Consider the following 19,885-nt stretch of genomic DNA (forward strand, 5'->3'; position numbering starts at 1 on the left):
ACCACCAAGGTTTTGGTTTTTACCATTTTTACCAATTTTTGTTAGTTTTTTTTAAACAACTTACATTTCTACCTTTCAATTTCTAACTAATTTATTTAATGCCCCCTCAACTTTTGTTATTTTTTTTAAACAACTTACATTCCTTCCTTTAAATTTTAACTAATTTATTATTGTCCCCTCAACTTTTGTTAGTTTTTTTTAAAACAATTTACATTCCTACCCCTTGAATTTTAACTAAATTTATTAAGTGTCCCCTCAACTTTTGTTATTTTTTTTAAAACAACTTAATTTCCTACCCTTTGAATTTTAACTAAATTTATTAAGTGCCTCAACTTTTGTTAATTTTTTTTAAACTACTTAAATTCCTACCCCTTGAATTTTAACTAAATTTATTAAGTTTTAAATTTATCACTTACACTTTAAATAATGTAGGCCTTTAACGTAATAGTTTTATATTCCTTTTATAACTTCTTTTCGTTATTTTTTTACAACTAAATTTGTGATAAAATATTTTTACAAAACATACCAATCCGGTATCCACCAGAAAAAATTAAATACTTATTTTTACGTTATCTAAAATTGATGTTTTAAACAATCATTACTAATTAGAACAAGTTGGTTTTAAATATATATTGTAATGTAATAAAACTGCTTTAAAAATTGATTTTTCCGTTTGGTTGGTACATGGAAAAATTCTAGTTTTGAGAAAAATAATCAAGTCATTATTCATAATTCACTCCTGAATTCAAGATACTCTATTAATTAAAAAAAAGATTCATTTTATGCTATAAAAAATTATAATAATTGTTATCCGTATCTCCGATCCAAAACCGTGGAGTTATTGCCAACAAAACCCTAATTCTTTTGTTTTCACATACTCCCCAAACCCTAAAACAACACAAACCCATTGCCTACCTTCCCCTTTCGTCTTTCAACCCTTGTTTTCCCAACAAGAACTAGAAACAACCTGTCGATTTCTTCATATCAATTTAGGGTTTCAAAATGGTAGCCGATAAGGGTAAGAAACCCAAAGTTGGAGACAAAAACGACCAGGAGAACGATGAGCAAATCGACGGCGAACTTGTTCTTACCATCGAAAAGTTGCAGGAGATCCAAGATGAGCTCGAAAAGGTACACCCTTTTTGATTCTTTTTATAAATTTTTAATCTTTATTTCGTTTTAAAGACACCCGATTTGATAGAAATTGGTGTCAAGAATTTCTTGTTAGTCATCAAGAATTGCTTAAAGAGTCTTTATAATTATTTTTGTGCTTAAAGTTTGGAACTTTTTGGCAGAAATTTGTTATATCTGTACTCAAATTTGATTGTATATTGTGGGGTTTTTTGTTCTGTTTCTAATGATATTATTTGTGTGTACAATTTCTCACTTTTTGACAGAAATTTGTTACATTTGTACTCAAATTTGATTTTAAGGTTTATTTTTGTTGTGCTTTAAATTTTAATAATAATTTTTGTGTATGTAATTTTTCACTTTTGGCAGAAGTTTGATACATATGTACTTTATTTTTTAGTTTTGTGAATTGGGTTCAATTGAAATTTATTTTTTGTTGTTTGATGGGTAAATCGGTATGCAATTTCTGTTCTTTAATTGCTTATGTGGCACCAGATCAATGAGAAGGCAAGTGATGAGGTGTTGGAAGTGGAGCAGAAGTATAACGAGGTTAGGAAGCCGGTTTACGATAAAAGGAGTGATATCATCAAATCGATTCCGGATTTCTGGCTGACCGCCGTGAGTAGTTTGTTATGATCTGTTGTGATATTGATTTTAATCTGGTTTGAGTCTGATTTGTATTTGTTTATGCAGTTCTTGAGTCACCCTGTCCTTTCCGATCTGCTCAATGAAGAAGACCAAAAGGTTAATTCTTTACTCGGTTTAGGTTAATGAGTTTTTATCCCGTTAAAGATCCAGTTAACTATTTACAGTATGCGATTGTTAATAATTTAATATGTTAAATGACTATCTTGTTATGTTTTTATTTTGTACTAGATCTTCAAGCATTTAACCTCTATTGAAGTAGAAGATTTTAAAGATATGAAGTCTGGTTATTCGATCTCGTTTGTGAGTAATTCTTTTCTATGTGTTAGTTGATCGTTTTATTCGCCTTTATATATTAATTTGATTTTATACTTCCGTTCTTTAGAACTTCAGTCCGAACCCGTATTTTGAGGACACAAAGCTCACCAAGACTTTCACCTTCCTTGATGAAGGAACCACAAAAATTACTTCTACACCTATTAAGTGGAAAGAGGGGATGGTAAAACATATTTGCTTATTCATTTATTATTAATAAATACTTTAATTGCTCGACCGCTTTTTTGGGTAATTCTGTTTCTTTCTTTTGTAGGGTGTTCCCAATGGAGTTGCACATGAGAAAAATGGAAATAAGAGGCCCCATGAGGAGGACAGGTTCCTCCTTTAATTTTTTCTAGTTATATTTCCATTAAAATTTGACAAGATGTATATATATATATAAAGGATTATCTTGTTGCATTTGAGTGATATATATATATATATATATAATTTTTTTAAATTTAATATTTTTTTGTGTAGTTTTTTTGGCTGGTTCAGCGAAACCCAACAGAAAGAAGAAATGGAGGAAATTCATGATGAGGTATGATCACTTTGGATTATACACGAGTCGAATGACTCGCACTTATTTAAGTTTATAATTGTTTTAATGTTATAATAAATGAATTTCTTTTTGCAGGTTGCTGAAATAATCAAGGAGGACTTGTGGACTAATCCGTTAACATATTTCAACAATGTAATTTTCTTATTTTACATCTATATTCATTTTTGCTGGTTGTATCTTTCTTTCTTTTCTTTTTCTGATTTTTCGTTGCACATTTTTCCTTTGAAGGATGCTGACGAGGAAGAGTTTGAAGGTGATGAAGAGGTAATAATGCTCAAGATTCTATGCATCCACGAGATTCTATCTTTTTCGTTGTTATTAAAAGGGTTTTATTTTTAAATTACGGGTCTAACATCTAGACTTCCACAGGAGAATGGCTCAGAAGACGATGACGAAGAAGATGAACAAGAGGATGAATGAGTTGGTGTAAAGTGGTTCGAAAAATTCGCAGAAGGTATCAGCTTTAGGGGTATGTCGGCTATCACTAAAAGGATCGGTTCATTGGTTTATAGTTAGTTTACTGTGTTTCCTTTTTTTCCTTTCTACCCGAACTGCAATTTGGAGTGTTTTAGGGATGAAACGACTTTATAAAGTAGCGGTCTTGGGTTATTTATTTAGAGCTCATGTGCTTGTTTCTCACCTTTTATGTTCTGGCATGGCCGTCTTGGGTTAATTAACTAAAGAAAGGTATCGATAACAAACAAAGAATCTTGTTTAACTATATGAATCAAGACATCTGTAACTCGTGGTGTGAGTTCAATATTCGTGATCTAATCTCATAACGTTGTTTTGTTTTTTTCGGGATTTCTAGATTCTTGATGGCAAATAGATTTCGCTGTTAGAAAAAAAAACTACTAAGAACCAAGATACATTAAACTCTATTTATTATTTTCCAAAAGTTGCTCTTTGAATTTGAGGACTAATTTTACCATTTTAGCCTAAAAAGCCTTGAAAAGACCGTTCATCTTTTACGATTAGTGCTCCCTGTTGTGGTGAACACCCCCCTTGCGCCCCTCTTACTTACGGCCACTGTCCATCCCCTGGCGCCAGTGTGTGTTGGTGTTCGCTCCTAACATCTAACCTACGCGTGTGTAACCTGTGCTTCTTAATAGAAAAATGTATCTTTACGAAGATAATAATATCAAGTTAAACAACAAGATGGGTTATATATTTTTCTTAGATATCCATCAGTGTGTTATAACTAGAAAAAAAGATATGTTTTTTAATGTGTGTTGTAACTAGAAAAAAAAATATGTTTTTTTAATGTTAAAATGAAGTAATTGTAACTCCTGTTACAATAATATCCTTTCTCAAGCTTGTGTATGCATTCCTGAGAAACTTAATAGATGTGTGCTACTAAATATAGTTATATTGCGACCCACATGTTAAAAAAGTTATGGTTCCGTCACTGTACAATGTTTTATATGTGTAAATTTAAAGCTATATGAATACGTTAAGTCATTCAAACCTTGGGATATCTAGAAAAGGTTGTTTCTTATTTTCAGTCATACTAAACATGAAGACATAAGCAATACAACAATTAGACATACCAAATGAATGATTATGACCCAGGAAGACATGAATATACCCTACAAAATAAAAGAAAAACTCGGCCGAAAACTGGACCTGACTTGCAATACGCCAATTGTTTTACTGTTTTTAAATTTTATTGTTAGTAGCTTGTTAATTGCTTAGATTCTCAAGTGTTAAGTGTTAACATATTAGCTGTTAATTTTAAGCAATATTAAAATAAGTTGAAACTAAAACTAAAACAAAAAAATCATCTTTAAACAAAATTGAAATCATCTTCAAAACCCCAAACGAAGTTACAAACAAATAAAAAAAATCTGGATTCATACTAAAAAAACTCAAATATTTCGTTTATTAGCATTTTATTACATGGGAGTACATCCAATAGGAAACTTACACACACATAGACCAACCAAACAACTAAACAGAACATAACAAATAAAACCAAACACACCCAAACCGGTTAAAATCGGTTTCGATGACCTATCATAACATGTCCCTCTTGATAATTATGCGAATATCGACCAAATTATGACAAACGGTGAAAAAAGTTTTGGGTCCGTCGCTATTCTTAACAACATGCGTCCATTTCGGGACATCCTCTCCCACCAACATCTAAATTTATAATTGGAAAAGTCCAAGGTTCATGTTGTCTATTTGTAAACAAAAGGGGTCAAGGTGGTAATGTGTAATATGTAGTTAAGTTGGGGAGGAGGATTAAGGGACTAATGATTTCCACATTTGTTTCATCAACACTTGAAGTTTTTGAGAGGGGAAGTGAACAATCAACACAAATCATCCAAGGTATGATCGATCATTCGTTTAGTTTATGTTTACTTGTTTATGGTTTTAATTGGAGATTGGATTATCACTTCAAGTTTTGAATTTTGTGCGTTGCGAAAGTCCATGGGCGGCCCTGGGGTGGGCGGGGAGGACCACTGGTCAGGGCCCGATATTTCGAGGGACACGTTATTTTATGAAAAAAAACCCGACATGTATATGTAAAATATTTTTTAATAGGGTATACCCATACAAACACCAACATAGGCCCACTTACAAAACTATTCTTATGGTTTAGATTAGTTATTAGCCCATTGACATTAGGTTTATACCTTTAGTGAGCCTAATACCCAATTTCGTTAAGGTCTAAGAGCACATTTTTTCGAGTTTGAACAGGGTACACGAATTCTCAGGGCCGGCCCTACGAAAGTCAACCGAGTTGTGGGAGATCGCTGTTCTAATATTAGTTTTTATGGTTTTCGATTGATGTAAAACACTTGTCAGGATCTTTTTGGGTATATCACAAACCTATTATTTTTGGCTTTTATTTTTCGATTACTATACCTATACCAAGTGCCGATATCTATATATCCCACAATTGACCAAATTCCTGCCGCAACACTTAATTACTTACAATTACAATCATTCGTGAAACTTAAAAAACATTTAGGCTCGGGCGACAAAAAGAATTGGGCTCAAAATGTGGTTAAGGACAAGGGAAAATGAATTAAAAAAATAAAACCTTAGTGGTGGAGACATCACTTGAACTTGAGACCTCTACATCATCTTAAGATGTTTTTCCACTACACGACCTACACTTTTTTACATAATATATATAAGCTTATAAAAATCTTTAGGGCCCTTTGCAAATTTGAGCATGGGGCGACGGCACGGATTTGCCGGCGCAAGAGCCGGCTCTTATTTATCAACTATTCATTTGAAGTCCATTTTGTAACGTATCCATCGTATGTAATAGTATGCCCTGCACCAGCTATTCCCACCGTTGACCTGCAGGGGCGGACTCAAGCCCATCCCAAGGTGGGCGGGCGCACCCCTGGGGAAAAAAAAATTAGTGCTAATTTCCCTCGAAAATCCCGTCCGCACCCCTTGGAATTTTTCGTCCGCACCCCTTGGAATTTTTCGTCCGCACCCCTTGGAATTTTTCGACCGCACCCTTGAAATTTTTCGTCCGCACTCCTTAGGTAAAAAGTGTTATCAATTTATATTTTATATATTTTTTTAGTAAACTTCTATTTAAAAAAAATACTACCTAAATTATATAACTTTTAATACCTAACTAACTAAACCCAAATACCCATACCTTTACCCACTTATAATTCCTAACTAGTTAGCCCACTAAGTTTTAGTCTATTAACCAAACCTAACAATATTTCAAACTATAATAAAATAATTAAAGCCCAAAACGTTTAGAAATTCTCTCCCGCTCTCTCTCTCTCTTGCGTCCCTGCACTGCCAACGAACAACATCACCCAACGACAACAGTCCAGCAGCCGACGACCACCGTAATCAGCCACCATACCACCGTCGTTTGACACCAAATCTAACCGGAATCCGAACACGGGTAAGTTTCTTTGTTATTTTGATGACTTTGATTGATATTATAGGAGAAAAAAAGGGTAATAAAGTTGTTAAATAGGTTTGAAATTTTGTGTGTTTTGAGGTTGTTTATGGTTGTTTAGATGATTTTTAGGGTGATTATGTTGTTTATATTCTCCTATATATTAATAGGAGAATGAAATGAACAGTAATTACAATATAATAAAATATTATATATGGTTTGTTTATAGTTTTATTATTTTTACAGTATAATAATTGTTATCTTCTTTACTTTTTAAGTTTGATAAGCTTGGTGTTAACCAGTACTTGTATCGAAAATTCAAAAATATCGGTTCGTTATCGGTACATGAAGGTATAAAACAGCACCAGCATGGTACATAAAACGTCAAAAGTCGGTACCGGATTGAGTTTGATAATCTTTTAGTTCGAGAAATTTGGTACTACTATCCAGTACCATTTGCTCATCCCTAATCACAGGTACCGTACGAACAACAACGGTATCGTACAACTTTGTTTTTTAGTTTCAGGGGTAGGGATGAGCTTGGTACCAACTGATACCGGTTCGTTATCGGTACATGAAGGTAAAAAACAGCACCAGCCTGGTACATAAAACGCCAAAAGTCGGTACCGGATCGAGTTCGATAATCTTTTAGTTCGAGAAATTTGGTACTACTACCCAGTACCATTTGCTCATCACTGATCATGGGTACCGTACGAATAACAGCGGTATCGTACAACTTTTTTTTTAGTTTCAGGGGTAAAGATGAGCTTGGTACCAACTGATACCGAATTGGTATTGCTACCGAGAATACCGGTTACGGTATCGGTATATGAAGGTAAAAACCGGTAGCGAACCGGTACCAGGAACGCCAAACGTCAGTACCGAACTGGTACTTAGGATCTTTCGGTTCAGGAAATTCGGTATCGATACCCATTACTATTTGCTCATCTTTGACTACGGGTTTCTACCAAACAACATCATTACCATACAACTTTTTTAGTTGATTTTCTTTCGGTTATTTTTTAGTATTTTTTTCTACATTTTCTTTTTATTCTTCTCAGCAATTCCGTGTGCAACGCGCTCGTAGTGATTTCAAACACGTATAAACACAGACTAAATAACAAAACAAATTCGCCGCAACACGGCGACGGTTTCAATAACTAGTATTTTTAGATTATGTTGTTTATAGATTTTTAGGGTGATTACAACTTACGTTATGATTTCTAGGGCTTGAATAGTTGAAAATTAAAATTAAATTTGAAACATTATGTTATGGAGCGATATACTTATGTTATATAGAAAAAGAATTGCTTAAGAATTTTAATTTTAGATGATGTTTTGGATAGATTTCAAAAAATGAAAACTCGTAGGGCGTCGACGTTTTAATTATGTTTGTAACAAGGTTTGACATGTTTTTGATGATTATATAAATTTAGTTTGATGTTCGTTTGTTTTACATGACCCGACCCGACCCGATACGAACCGGTTTTTTACTTATATACCTAGGGGCCTAAAATTTTTAAAAATATTCCGAACCCCCATAAAAAAATTCATGGGTCCGCCACTGTTGACCTGTCACCTTTCTTCACAGCCGGAGACGAGTCCGGCCGGAAAAGGGCCAAGGACACTATAGCCGAAGCCTGCACTGACTACGGGTTCTTCCAAATAGTGAACCATGGTGTTCCACTTGATCTGATGAACCAAGCAATGGAGCTTTCCAAGATGTTTTTTAACTACTCAGATGAGGTGAAACGGAAGTCTAGCTCCGGCCAGGATGCGCCACTTCCCGCCGGCTACAACAAGCAGCCGGACCACTCACCGGATAAGAACGAGTACTTGCTCATGTTCCCACCGGAATCACCCTTCAATGTCCTCCCAGATAATCCTCCTGATTTCAGGTGATTTGTGTGCTAATGTTTTCTGTATCGTTCCAATTTTCAGGGCCTCAGGGCCGGCCCTTAGAATTCGTGTACTCTGTTCGAGCTTTAAAAAAACGTGTCCTTAGGCCTTAACGAAATTAGGTATTGGGCTCAATAAAGTTCTAAACATAATGCCAATGGGCTAATAACTAAACTAAAGCATAAGAATAGTCTTGTAAGTAAGCCTATGTTGGTGTTTGTATAGGTATACTCTACTAAAAAAAATTTATGCCCTGGCCGGTGGTCCTCACCGCACACCCCGGGCCGGCCATGCCAATTTTATCAGATGTTTTCAAAGGGTCGATGATTATAAATTGATATAAAAGTAATTATAAGCTTATAACATTATATTTAAAAACCTGACTAAAAATGTAGACAAGTATACCTCTTAAATTATTCATTGTTGTATAAATTATTTAATGAAAGCTAACATAAAGTTTAAAGCAGATTTATCATTTATGTAAATCTGTTAGCTATTAATCACTTACTAACAAAATGCAAAATTTTCTTGCTATCGTGGCCACCAACCGAGGTAGGTGGTTGATGTATCAATCAATACCTGCATCTAACGCCACGTGCACATATTCGAGGACGGTTGTATCTATAAAACTAGGTTATATACCCGTGAGCTTCACGGGTTATGGGTTATGTTAAAAAAAGTTATATTTACAAAAGAAATTTTTTATATGATTTCTTATGAGTGGATAACCAATCATGTTTGGCAAACATTACCAATAAAGAAAATATACCATACAGTGCATTTGTTTTGGGACAACCCGAAAAAGAAATTATTACATATATTTGGAGACCCTGGAAATTAATATATTAGGCTATCGGACCGAGCCCAAACCAATTCCTCTCTGCTGTAAGGCTGTCAACGTGGGTAACCCATTTAAAGCAACCCTCCACGCTAAAAAAATCACTTTCAAGAGAGACCAATTGTTCTGGCAGAAACATAACCCACTACTGAATGCACCAGACCTTTGTAGCTTGTAATGAAGGTTGCAAACAGTAAACTCGCCCGAGCCTTCTAAATAGCACCTCCACCTGTCTGGCCCTGACCCCGTATCCACTGCAGAAAGGGCAGAAGAAAGCCGTTCAATACAGACACTTTAGCCTCAAAAAATTATTTTCAATCCTTACCCTACCTGATACTGAAACGCTTTTCACTTTCTCAATAGCATTAATCTTGAATTTATAATTCATTTTTATTAGTTAACTAATTATACAACTTACACATAGGATGTAACTAATATGCAGAGAAGCCAATCTGATTGAGAAGTACATGGTAATGAGCGGGTCGGGTGGTTCCCTAAATAAAAAACAACATATAATCCCATCATCATACGTTTTAAGCAAGTATAAAATTTGTGGTTTGATATATAACACTCACAATGGGTCCACTCTGAGCGCATAAGTAGAAGCCATTGTATTTAAGATGGCAAACTTTATTGTAAAAAATCGTTCATGTAACCAAAGGAAGAGTGCGAAATTTAGTTTTTGTTTGTTTAGTTATCTCAACATCACAACTTTTTAAATAAAAAAAAATATTAAACCTGGTGGAAGAGTTGGTTTGGAAAAACTTGGTGTGATGTGTTTTTAAAGCCATAATCACCATAAACTTGGGTTCCTATGATTCATCAAAGAACTTGCAAGCCGCCATGACATACTCAAGGTAGATATTAAGCACCTGGTTAAACTAAGACTCACTTACCAGTCTTTGAAAATTATTATATTCTTCGGCTTCAGCTTAGGAGTACTTATATAGAAACCTTCCAATGGCTCTCAGCTCCCTGACATCACAAACAGTGGCGGAGCTTGACCAAAAGCTTCGAGGGGGCGTAAAGTGATGAGACCTAAAATTTTTTTTCCCATCGTTATGTTTCGGGTCGGGTTGGCTATCGATTCAGGTCAGGTCAAATAATAATAGTTCTAAATAAAACTAAAAAAATTCATTCATTCAAAGGACCCATCCTTAAACATAAAAACTTGTGATTAAGTTTATTGTGTGGTGGGTAATCTATGGTTAATCAAATAAGAGTTAAAATATATACAAAGTAGTAACAAACTTTACTTTAATTAAATTGTAATAAATATTTAGGATATACAAAGTGGTAACAAACTTTACTTTAATTTATATATTGTATAAATATTTAGGAAAAATAATTTGGGGACGCAATCCTATTTAATTTTTAAAATTTCCGGACGAAAAATCGGAAAATATACACTTCTAACCGAAACATTGGGGTGGGCGGGTGCACCCCCGAGTAACAATTAACCTTCGCCTCTGATCACAAAACCATTACAACTTAGTAACATTTTATAAATTTTTACCTCGTTAGGCGTAGATAGGTGTGTGAGTTACCAAACTATCCAAAGTTCGTTCAGTCACTTGGGCTAGTTGACAATTCAGAAAAGATGTAGAAAAATAGAAGCTGGGGCGAGTACAAAAAATATAAAAACCTGAAGATCGTGATCGACAACCAGAGGAAAAAACCACGTAAATAATGAGCATCTCTCTCTTTGTCAGTGAAGGCCAGACCTTTGTTACGATGTGGGTATCGCAACAACGAAAATCCACTATATAAACAGAAAGAGTTATTCATAAATTTTAAGTTAAATATATGACTGATGTCATGTACTAAAAGATAAGCGATATATTGAAGTCTTCGCCCTTTGGCATATAGTTAACACATCAAAATTCTCAAAATTTTAATAATAATAAATTAACTAACGGTAAAAGCATTTCCTTGTTGACTTCATGCTCATATGACATACATTCTGAAACTTCCTTCCAACCAGTATACAAATATACATTCTTTTAACATGATATTAACCAAGTAGGAAAATACATTACCTCCTCATATTGTGTATTGCTATCTGTTCATGAAATTCCAAACTTGGAGTTCAATTAATACACATTACACTCTATTCTATGCTTCTCAATCAATATAACAAATATAAGTAAAACTCGATATAAGATCACAAATATACAACCAATATTAGATAGGGGGTGGTATGAACTCACATTGGTTTCTCGTGTTCCTACATTGTGAATCTTCATATCACGTTGTTGATATCCTAAAGTCAAACATCATAAGTACGCATATATTATGCTTAAGTTCAACATTCATTAACCATATAACTAATTTCATGATTTTATCATTTATGCACACTCAAGTTAGGCACAATAATGTTTTATTTTACCCCAAACTAACGTGTGGTAGAGAATATGAACTACCAACTTCTTTAAAAAGCTCATTTGGCCCATTAGAGAATATGTTGATACTGCCATGAAAAGATATAATTTTTTTCATAATACAACCTGGTTTCAACTCAAGCCTAGGGATGGCAATGGGTCACGTTCGGGTCGGGTATTGGTAATCCCATACCTATACCCGGTTGTAAAATCATGCCTCATACCCGACCCAATACCCATCGGGTATTTGTGCAACAACGATTATAAATTAAAAATATACATTACATGCTTATAAATTTTATCATAAATTAATAATAAATTTATAATATTTATACACCTATATCTATATACTTCACAACATACAAAATATAAATACTATCATGAAATACATATGCTAAAAGAAAATATATTTTTTCATATTATGAACATATTAAAATAAATCACTAATAGATAAGGGTTAATGGAAAATATAAATATAAATTAAAAAGTTCGGGTATGTGATCGGGTATATAGTTCGGGTAAACAGATATGTGGTTTTCGGATAATCGGGTCGGGTATCGGGTATACCTGTCCCATTTGTGTCGGGTTTCGGGTCTACCCACCGGGCTCGGATATTTTTGTCACCCATACAATCAGGCCTGACCTTTTGGTCAAAAATCCGTTTTGACCCAATCCAAGTTCGACCTTACTCTCATTCATTAGTAAATCACTTAAATTCAATTTAAGAATAAGGCATGAAGCCTATTAACTTGATAAGAAGTTATAATGTCACTTCGTATATCAATTAATCACAATTTAAATCTAACAATATCATATATTCCATGAAGCTATAAGTTAAAACACATTTTAAATCTATCAATATGATATATCAATTAACAGTCCATATGAAAGCTAAAATATACTTTAAATGTGCACTTTAACTCTCAGAACAAAAAAATTGAGAAAAAAATTATCAGTTCAGTTGCTTCCACATTTATTATCTACTTTGATGGTTGTTTATACATTGTTTGCAAAGATGTATTGCTTTCCAACATGTCATCACAATCATATAAACTATATAAACTGATATTACATAATAAGGTTCCTACTAAAGGGATTTGATTACTTACAAAACTAATGAGATTTATCTCCAAAGCATATTAGCCATGGCTTGCGGGTTGCTGTGATTGAAAGGGATCCTGAGCCCACCACCTGATGATCAAATATAAATAGTGGATTGCTTTTAGTGCCTGTAATGAAAATTATAACATTTCAATCACACACACAAAAACCTAAGAATAAAAAACATTAACAAAACATATTCTCATAAGAGCAAGTTAGGTCACTTAGACTTATACGCCTTAGCCCATAAACAAAACATTTGTTTCCTCATCCCACAAATACAAACCATGTATTAAAAAACAATTATAACAAAAAATATAACACTAAGTCTTTGAAATGAATGTTATGGCCATATTTTAACAAATACTATCAATTTTATAAGACAGAGATATAAAGAATTGATAAAATCGAAATGTGATTGTATGGCCGCTTTAAGCCAATAAATTAGAAAAAAAAAAGGATATGATTAGTTAGAGGGATGGTTTGCACATTGATTTTGAATGATACGAATTCACAAGCTTTATATTAAAATATATGTTACAAAAATATTAAAAATTAATCTATAAATACGAATACATATGTAGGACCAGTGCGGTTCAGTTGGTCACTTTCAACGGTTTGGACTGAGGCCCCAAAGAAGTTAACCGACAAATGAAGCATTTGAACGAACCTGATTCTGTGCAGTAGCAATCGTTGTCCAATTCTGCTGGGGTTCTGTTGCAGGTGAATAGTCACTAACAAAAGCAAGTGTTCTTGATTCTTCGGGTACGTTTATCACAACCGACGGCGGCAGTTCTCTCATTATCCATAATACAAAAGCTGAAGGTACAGATGAACCTGGAGAAACATGTTATTCCACTATATTTCAACTAAATTAAGGTTTTTTAAGAAAATGTGTCATTGTTTACCTATAAAATAGTATACGATCAGTAGAAGAGAGACATAGATCCCTCTAAAGCTCCGCCAATCACAATGATACAGCACCTACAAAAATTGACATGGGCCCGGCCCGGAAGAGAAACCTTGAGAAACATGAACCCAAGGACAAAAAGTACATACTGGTATATTTGTGAAAAAAGCAACAACCGAACTTGAGGTAAAACAAATAACAGAAACAATGGCAAGTCCAGCAACCTGCCAAAAAAAAAAGAAGAAATTAAGAAAAGATGAAATTAATTCACAGCCCATCAAAGACTTGACATGTTGGTTATTAAATGCATCTAGCAAGTCAACAAATGGACATGTACGAAAAAGCCTAACCGGAAGTTCGATCGCCACCAAAACCCGAGTCTAAGTACCCGGCTCCATTCAGATGACTGACATCCCCCCATGATTTGATGACCTATTTGTCGGGATCCGATAAGTGTAATACATTGACTGTTCAGTATCCTTCCTGCTCGGTGTCCTGTACCTAAAGAAGCCCACTCATGAAGTGCTCTGATCACACCACCATGAGTCACCACCACAACCCGCTCCCCTATCATCTCAACAATCATTAATCTAAGTGAAAACTAAAACAGGAGGGTAAGACAAAATTTTACCTTGGTGTTTACTGCCAATCGCTTGCAATGAATTTGTGCAACGTTTATAGAGTTGATTCAGGCTTTCACCACCACCCTGTATAAACAATAAATTGGTGAATGATCTTTTTTTTCTTTTCTTTGTAAACAAAGAAAACACACCAAGTAAAAAAATAGGCTCTACTTTTTATTAAAAAAAAAAAATCATAGAAAAGCATCAATAACATCTCTTAATTCGGAAATCTATAAGTTTAACCTCTAGGCATACAATGTTTATGTATACCAGCCAATCATTAAAGCCTAATGCAATCGTAATCTCAGATTATTAACACATAAATAATGTGGTATGGGTCAGTTTCTCCCCGACCGAGCTCGTTTCAAGCCTTGTTGACCTAAACCCTTTTTTACCCACTACACAACCCAACCGACCTACCAAATACTTGAAAGTTATATATAAAACACCTAAAACTGGACTCGGCTCGGCAACTTGAGACTTTCTCTGGTGGTTCAACAACTTGATCAATAATGTGATTCTCCTCCACATGTACACTTTCAATCGATAAAAAGATTCGGCATCAACAATAAAAATAAGTATAAAATAATTTAATCGCCCATTGTGTTTGATGACTAATCAAGAATAACATAGTGTAAAGTTAATTCCTATAAACAATCAAAATCAAATTAAAAATATTCATAGAGGATAGAGGAAAAGTACATAATTCAGATAACTTTTAAAAACTAAAAAAAGCATCTAGATTCTTGTTTGCTTAAAATAGACCAAACACTTATGAAAGATAGCAGATTATTTATCATAACACACAAAACTGATAAAAGTACATAAACACAAATCCATAAAAATTTAACCGAATTTGGTTTAAACCATTGCCAAGATAATATCAACTAAGCACACACAATTCATACACCTTTCTTGTTCTAACAGGGCCAGCTTGCAAGTTCAGTTTCATACTTCAATTCAATTTTAAATCAGTCCATAAATTAGATAATTTAAGTCACTTCTAATTGCCTTAAAGATATTTTCTTGTTTGAAATTTGTTCTTTAGAAAGAGCAAACTTCCATCCACTCAATAGATTATGATATCTAACAAAATCTAATACTTTAATCACACATAACAATAAATGTCTAGCACACAACATGAACCCATACTCAAATCTATAATACCCAAAATTCCAAAATCTTTCTAAACACTTATAAACATCGAACTATACATTATCCAGCAAGTGTTCGACGAAATGCCTGAAAGAAAAAACAAAAACAAAAAGGAATACCTGAAACCCGGTTGAAGGAGGTTCGAAACGGCCGAATTAGAAGGTTAGGTAAGGCGGTAGAAGGGACGGTGACAAAAAGGAATACACATAAGTCATTGCATCCTCTTATCATGACTATTAACCACAATAGCATCCACTTATCTCTTGCCGGAACCGGAGCTTGCGACGTCAACCACAGTCGTCACCGTCGTTTTGTTTGCGGCGGAACCCTAAACGTCGCCGCCGTGTCTCTTTCCTGCCTCTCTCTCTCTCTGCTGTAATTTCTTTCGAGCCAATAAGCAAAAGAACACTCAAAAACTTACCCTTGAAACTCCTATCAAAACCCAGTTCATCACTGCGCCTTCATCCTTCTTTCGATTATGACAAAATCAATACCTCTCAGCCTCTTGTTCATTTGATTGTAGCCCCCTAAAAGTGATTTAAGGTCTATCTGACTAACTTTGCCTTTTAAGGTTTCTCTGGGAGAAGATGAAGATGAAAGAATAGTGAAAGAATAAAGGAGAGAGAAGGAGCTGCTGTAGATTTTAGAGTTTCGAGAATGAAGGAGAGAGAAGGGGGAAGAGAGCAACAAAAGGACTTTTCGAAGAGAGACACGTGATTTGAAATTTGAATGAAAATTTTGAAGCCTGATTTGACCGCCCAAACATTTCAGCAAGTTTGAAACATTAATTAATATACATAAAAATTGCAAATTCTCACAAAATTACACATAGGAAAGTATGACGTGGATTGGCTAGAAATTTGACACCTAAGATCAGATTAATGGGGAGGCCTTCAAATGTTGACACCTAGGATTTATCACCTTTGATTTATTATAATAGAGAGATTCAGCCAATACTTTATAGGTTTTTTGTTATATTAAAATTTAATGATAATCAGTTAGTATTAAGTGCATTTGGTTTGTTTAGATGATACCTCTGAATCATTCAGTAAGGGCTGTTTGTTTGCCTCTTAATAGTTCAGATCTTTTAATGGTTTAACACTTAATAGTTTAGACTGTTTGTTTTACGAGTAGATGTCTGAATGGTTCAGACATTTGCTTCTGAATGGTTAATCATTATACTGAGTCTGAATGGTTATGATCTCTAATCTGAATTGGTCAGACATTTACCTCTGAATGGTTAAACATTATACTGACTCTTAATGGTTCAGACCTCTAGACTTCTTACTGGTTCAGCACTTAATGGTTCAGACCTCTTACTGGTTCAGCACTTAACCATTAAGAAGTTTCAAACATCCCCAAAGTCTCTTACCTATTTAAATTTCAAAATGATAACTGAATCAAAGTTTTATACCTTTATCTGCTCATCTGTGTTTATCTTAGGTGGTGTTTGTTTTTCTAAAAAAGATATGTGCATGCTCTTGTGTTTGCACCGCATAGACCACGCACAGACATTGACATTTGCAGACTATTTGTTTTTCCAAGACGTTTCATTAAAAAACGTTTACGCGAGCTCTAGTTGGTGCAGACTTGGCCCAACCACTTCTAAGAATTTCTAAGGTCTGAAGAGGGTTAAACACCACCACCCACCACCATCGTCCACCACCCACCACCGTCACCACCACTACTGTCCATCGGCACCACCACCGTCCACCACCACCATCCACCGTCCACGTCCACCACCCACCACTGCCGTCCACCACCACCGTCCACCATTCACGTTTACCACCACCGACCATCACCGTCCGTACACCACCTCCAGTTTATTTTAGAAGTCTATATACGTTAAAAAACAAACAATCTTCTCTTTGCAGACTACAGAGGTTTGATCCACCTCATTTTCTACAGATATAGTCCACAGACTGCAGACATTTTACCTCTTAAAAAACAAACAACACCTTACTCAAATAGACCTTTTAATGCGCAAAGGTTCTCAAAGAGCCCCTAACTCTAGAGGTGTTCAAAACCGGATATCCGAAAATTCGAATATCCGAAAATTTCGGATACCAAATTTCACTATTCGAAACCGTATCTGAAATTTCGGATATCCGATCGGATAGTGAATCGGATATCCGAATATCCGAATTTTATTTTTTTTATTATTTTTATATATAGAACTAGATATTTCGGATAGTTTTGGATATCCGAATATAAGTTTTCGGATATTTTTCGGATATTTCGGAAATTTTCGGATATTTCGGATATTTTTCAGATACTTTTTGGATATTTTCTGATACTTCGGATATTTTCGGATATTCGTATATCCGAAAAAAATAAAAATTAAATTTTCGGATATTTCGGATATCCGGAGATTTTTAAAATCACTATCCGACTCCGAATCCGAAAATTCGGATATCCGAAATTCGGATATTTCGGATTCGGATATTGGATAATTCGGATCGGATTTTCGGATACGGATAGTGTTGAACACCGGCCAACTCCCTTTAAATCTACTCTTAAGGCCATGTTTGGCGAACAACTTATAAATTTTTGGAAGTTGATAAGTCATAATGGAGTGACTTATTGACTTTTCCCCTGACAAAATAGTTTCTCCCAAACACTTTTTAACTTTTCAAAAAGTCAATAAGCTAATAAGTCATTAAAATAAGCAATCCTATACACCCCAAAATTCACAACTTTCGTTATTAACTAGCCACGTACACTTTGCTGGATTTGAATCTTCCACACCTTTTACTAACAAGATTATTCTTTGAAATGTCATATTAGTAGTGTGCTTTTCTTTTCACATACATTTTGCTGGATTTGAAGTTTCCATACCTTACTAACAAGATTATCCCGTTAAAATGTCATATTAGTAATTCAGAAAAAAATACCTTAATTTGATGGGAGAAGTATGAAAACTTAAGGTAGACCACAAATACTATATAGGCTTATGTGTTATAGTCGTTTGGCACCCTCCTTCCTTCAAATGAAGGGTTTTCATTATCCACACGCTCTCATTCACGCCCAACCCATTAATTGGTAAACAAACCATATGAGTTTTAAGACACCGGATCATATTCCTTTGACGTGATACAACTATATATCATCATATTGAAACCTGGTGGTCTCTTAACAAATTTTCAGGAAAACATTGAAAGAGATGTTCAAATATTTTGTGAAAACAGGGGAACTAATAACTATTAGAGGACATAATCAATGACTGTTTAAGCCTCCCTCCAGTCCAAACTTTCTAAAGGAATACAACAGCGATCGAAGCTGGGATTTCATGGTAACGATGCGATGCCTGCCCGGAACAGAAACCGATAACAATGGCATAACCCAACATGAAGATGGAAACTTGATCACCATTGTTCTTCAAGAAGACGTTGGAGGTTTAGGGGTTTGCAAGAATGGGGAATGGATTCTGGACATCCCCTCAACAGGCACATTGGTTGTCAACATCAGTGATGTTTTTCAGGTTAACATATTGCATGCCATATTCGACTCTTAACACCAACAAAACAATATTCACACGTTTGGAATGTATTGCAGGTGTTGAGTAATAAAAAATTTAAAAGCGCGACACATAAGAGTGGTGAGACCAGAGGGAAGAAGCCGTCTTTCGTATGTATTTTTGTATAATTTGCAAGGGGACAAGTGGGTGGAACCGTTGCCGAAATTTGCTCAAGAGATTGGATTGGCGGCCAAGTACAGAGGGTTTTATTACAAGGATTATCAGGCTTTGAGGCTGAGAAACAAGACTCACCCACCATCCAACCCTGAAGATATCATCAGAATCACACATTACGAAATTTAACCGACAAACAAACATAATCTGGCTGCTGCTACTGCTTGTTTTGGTTTTGTAATTGTCAAATCCAGTGTTATTGCTCTTTCTTGAAGCTATATCTATGTAGAAACTCACTTAACAACTTCATAAGCTCATTGTACAAGCTTATTAAGCACATTATACAAGCTTATCAAGCACATTATACAAGCTCATTGTACAACTTTACTCTATAGTGGTCAATAAAAAAGCGTGCATTATGCGACTTAGAGCGCATCGCACATTATGCGCTCCTGATTCGCACATTTTAAAACCAAGAGCGTTGAGCGTTGAAGGTCTTCTTCAACTCAACTTGTTAGAGCAGTAGGTCTCAGTTGTGTGGTTCATTAATTTTATAGTTGTATCAGTTATGCAGTTAGTTATACAATTAGTTTCTGTTATATAGTTCAGTTAGTTTCTCAGCTGTACGTGCCTTTATTTCAGGCACATAGGAGGCCTTACATTGTGATATATTCGTTCATTCTAGTGAGATAACCAACTTACACCTAAACAACATACATACAGTTCAAAACCAAAATCTCGTATCGAAAACAGATATAAACCTAAAAGTACATGAGCCAAAGGGGCAAGACAATGAAAAGCCTGA

At 34.8% G+C, this 19,885-nt stretch overlaps 1 protein-coding gene, 2 long non-coding RNA genes and 1 pseudogene across 5 annotated transcripts; 2 read left to right on the forward strand and 2 right to left on the reverse strand.

Annotated features, from left to right (window-relative positions):
* The first annotated feature begins 826 nt into the window (after window positions 1-826).
* LOC110879694 (NAP1-related protein 1) lies at window positions 827-3,292 on the forward strand. Its single transcript, XM_022128207.2, has 10 exons — window positions 827-1,131; window positions 1,627-1,749; window positions 1,825-1,875; window positions 2,008-2,079; window positions 2,162-2,275; window positions 2,366-2,427; window positions 2,572-2,632; window positions 2,729-2,785; window positions 2,882-2,917; window positions 3,023-3,292. Exons 1-10 carry the CDS (start codon window positions 1,003-1,005, stop codon window positions 3,071-3,073), a joined length of 756 nt encoding a protein of 251 aa, XP_021983899.1. The 5' UTR covers window positions 827-1,002; the 3' UTR covers window positions 3,074-3,292.
* Window positions 3,293-8,093: 4,801 nt separating this feature from the next.
* Window positions 8,094-19,434, forward strand: LOC118481836 (annotated as a pseudogene).
* LOC110879695 lies at window positions 9,232-13,903 on the reverse strand. Of its 3 annotated transcripts, none has more exons than XR_004867934.1 (9): window positions 13,821-13,903; window positions 13,670-13,745; window positions 13,432-13,598; window positions 12,770-12,851; window positions 11,490-11,542; window positions 10,827-11,041; window positions 10,176-10,254; window positions 9,698-9,773; window positions 9,232-9,533 (listed from the first exon to the last, which is right to left on the reverse strand). It is a non-coding gene; the product is annotated as an uncharacterized LOC110879695 (long non-coding RNA). The 3 variants fall into 3 exon arrangements; XR_002558889.2 differs by having other exon boundaries at window positions 12,770-12,889; XR_004867935.1 differs by lacking the exon at window positions 10,827-11,041.
* On the reverse strand, window positions 13,944-16,145 carry LOC118482245. Its single transcript, XR_004867936.1, has 3 exons — window positions 15,569-16,145; window positions 14,303-14,378; window positions 13,944-14,238 (listed from the first exon to the last, which is right to left on the reverse strand). It is a non-coding gene; the product is annotated as an uncharacterized LOC118482245 (long non-coding RNA).
* Window positions 19,435-19,885: the final 451 nt, after the last annotated feature.

Source organism: Helianthus annuus, chromosome 9 (genome assembly GCF_002127325.2).
Source record: "Helianthus annuus cultivar XRQ/B chromosome 9, HanXRQr2.0-SUNRISE, whole genome shotgun sequence".
NCBI lineage: Eukaryota > Viridiplantae > Streptophyta > Magnoliopsida > Asterales > Asteraceae > Helianthus > Helianthus annuus.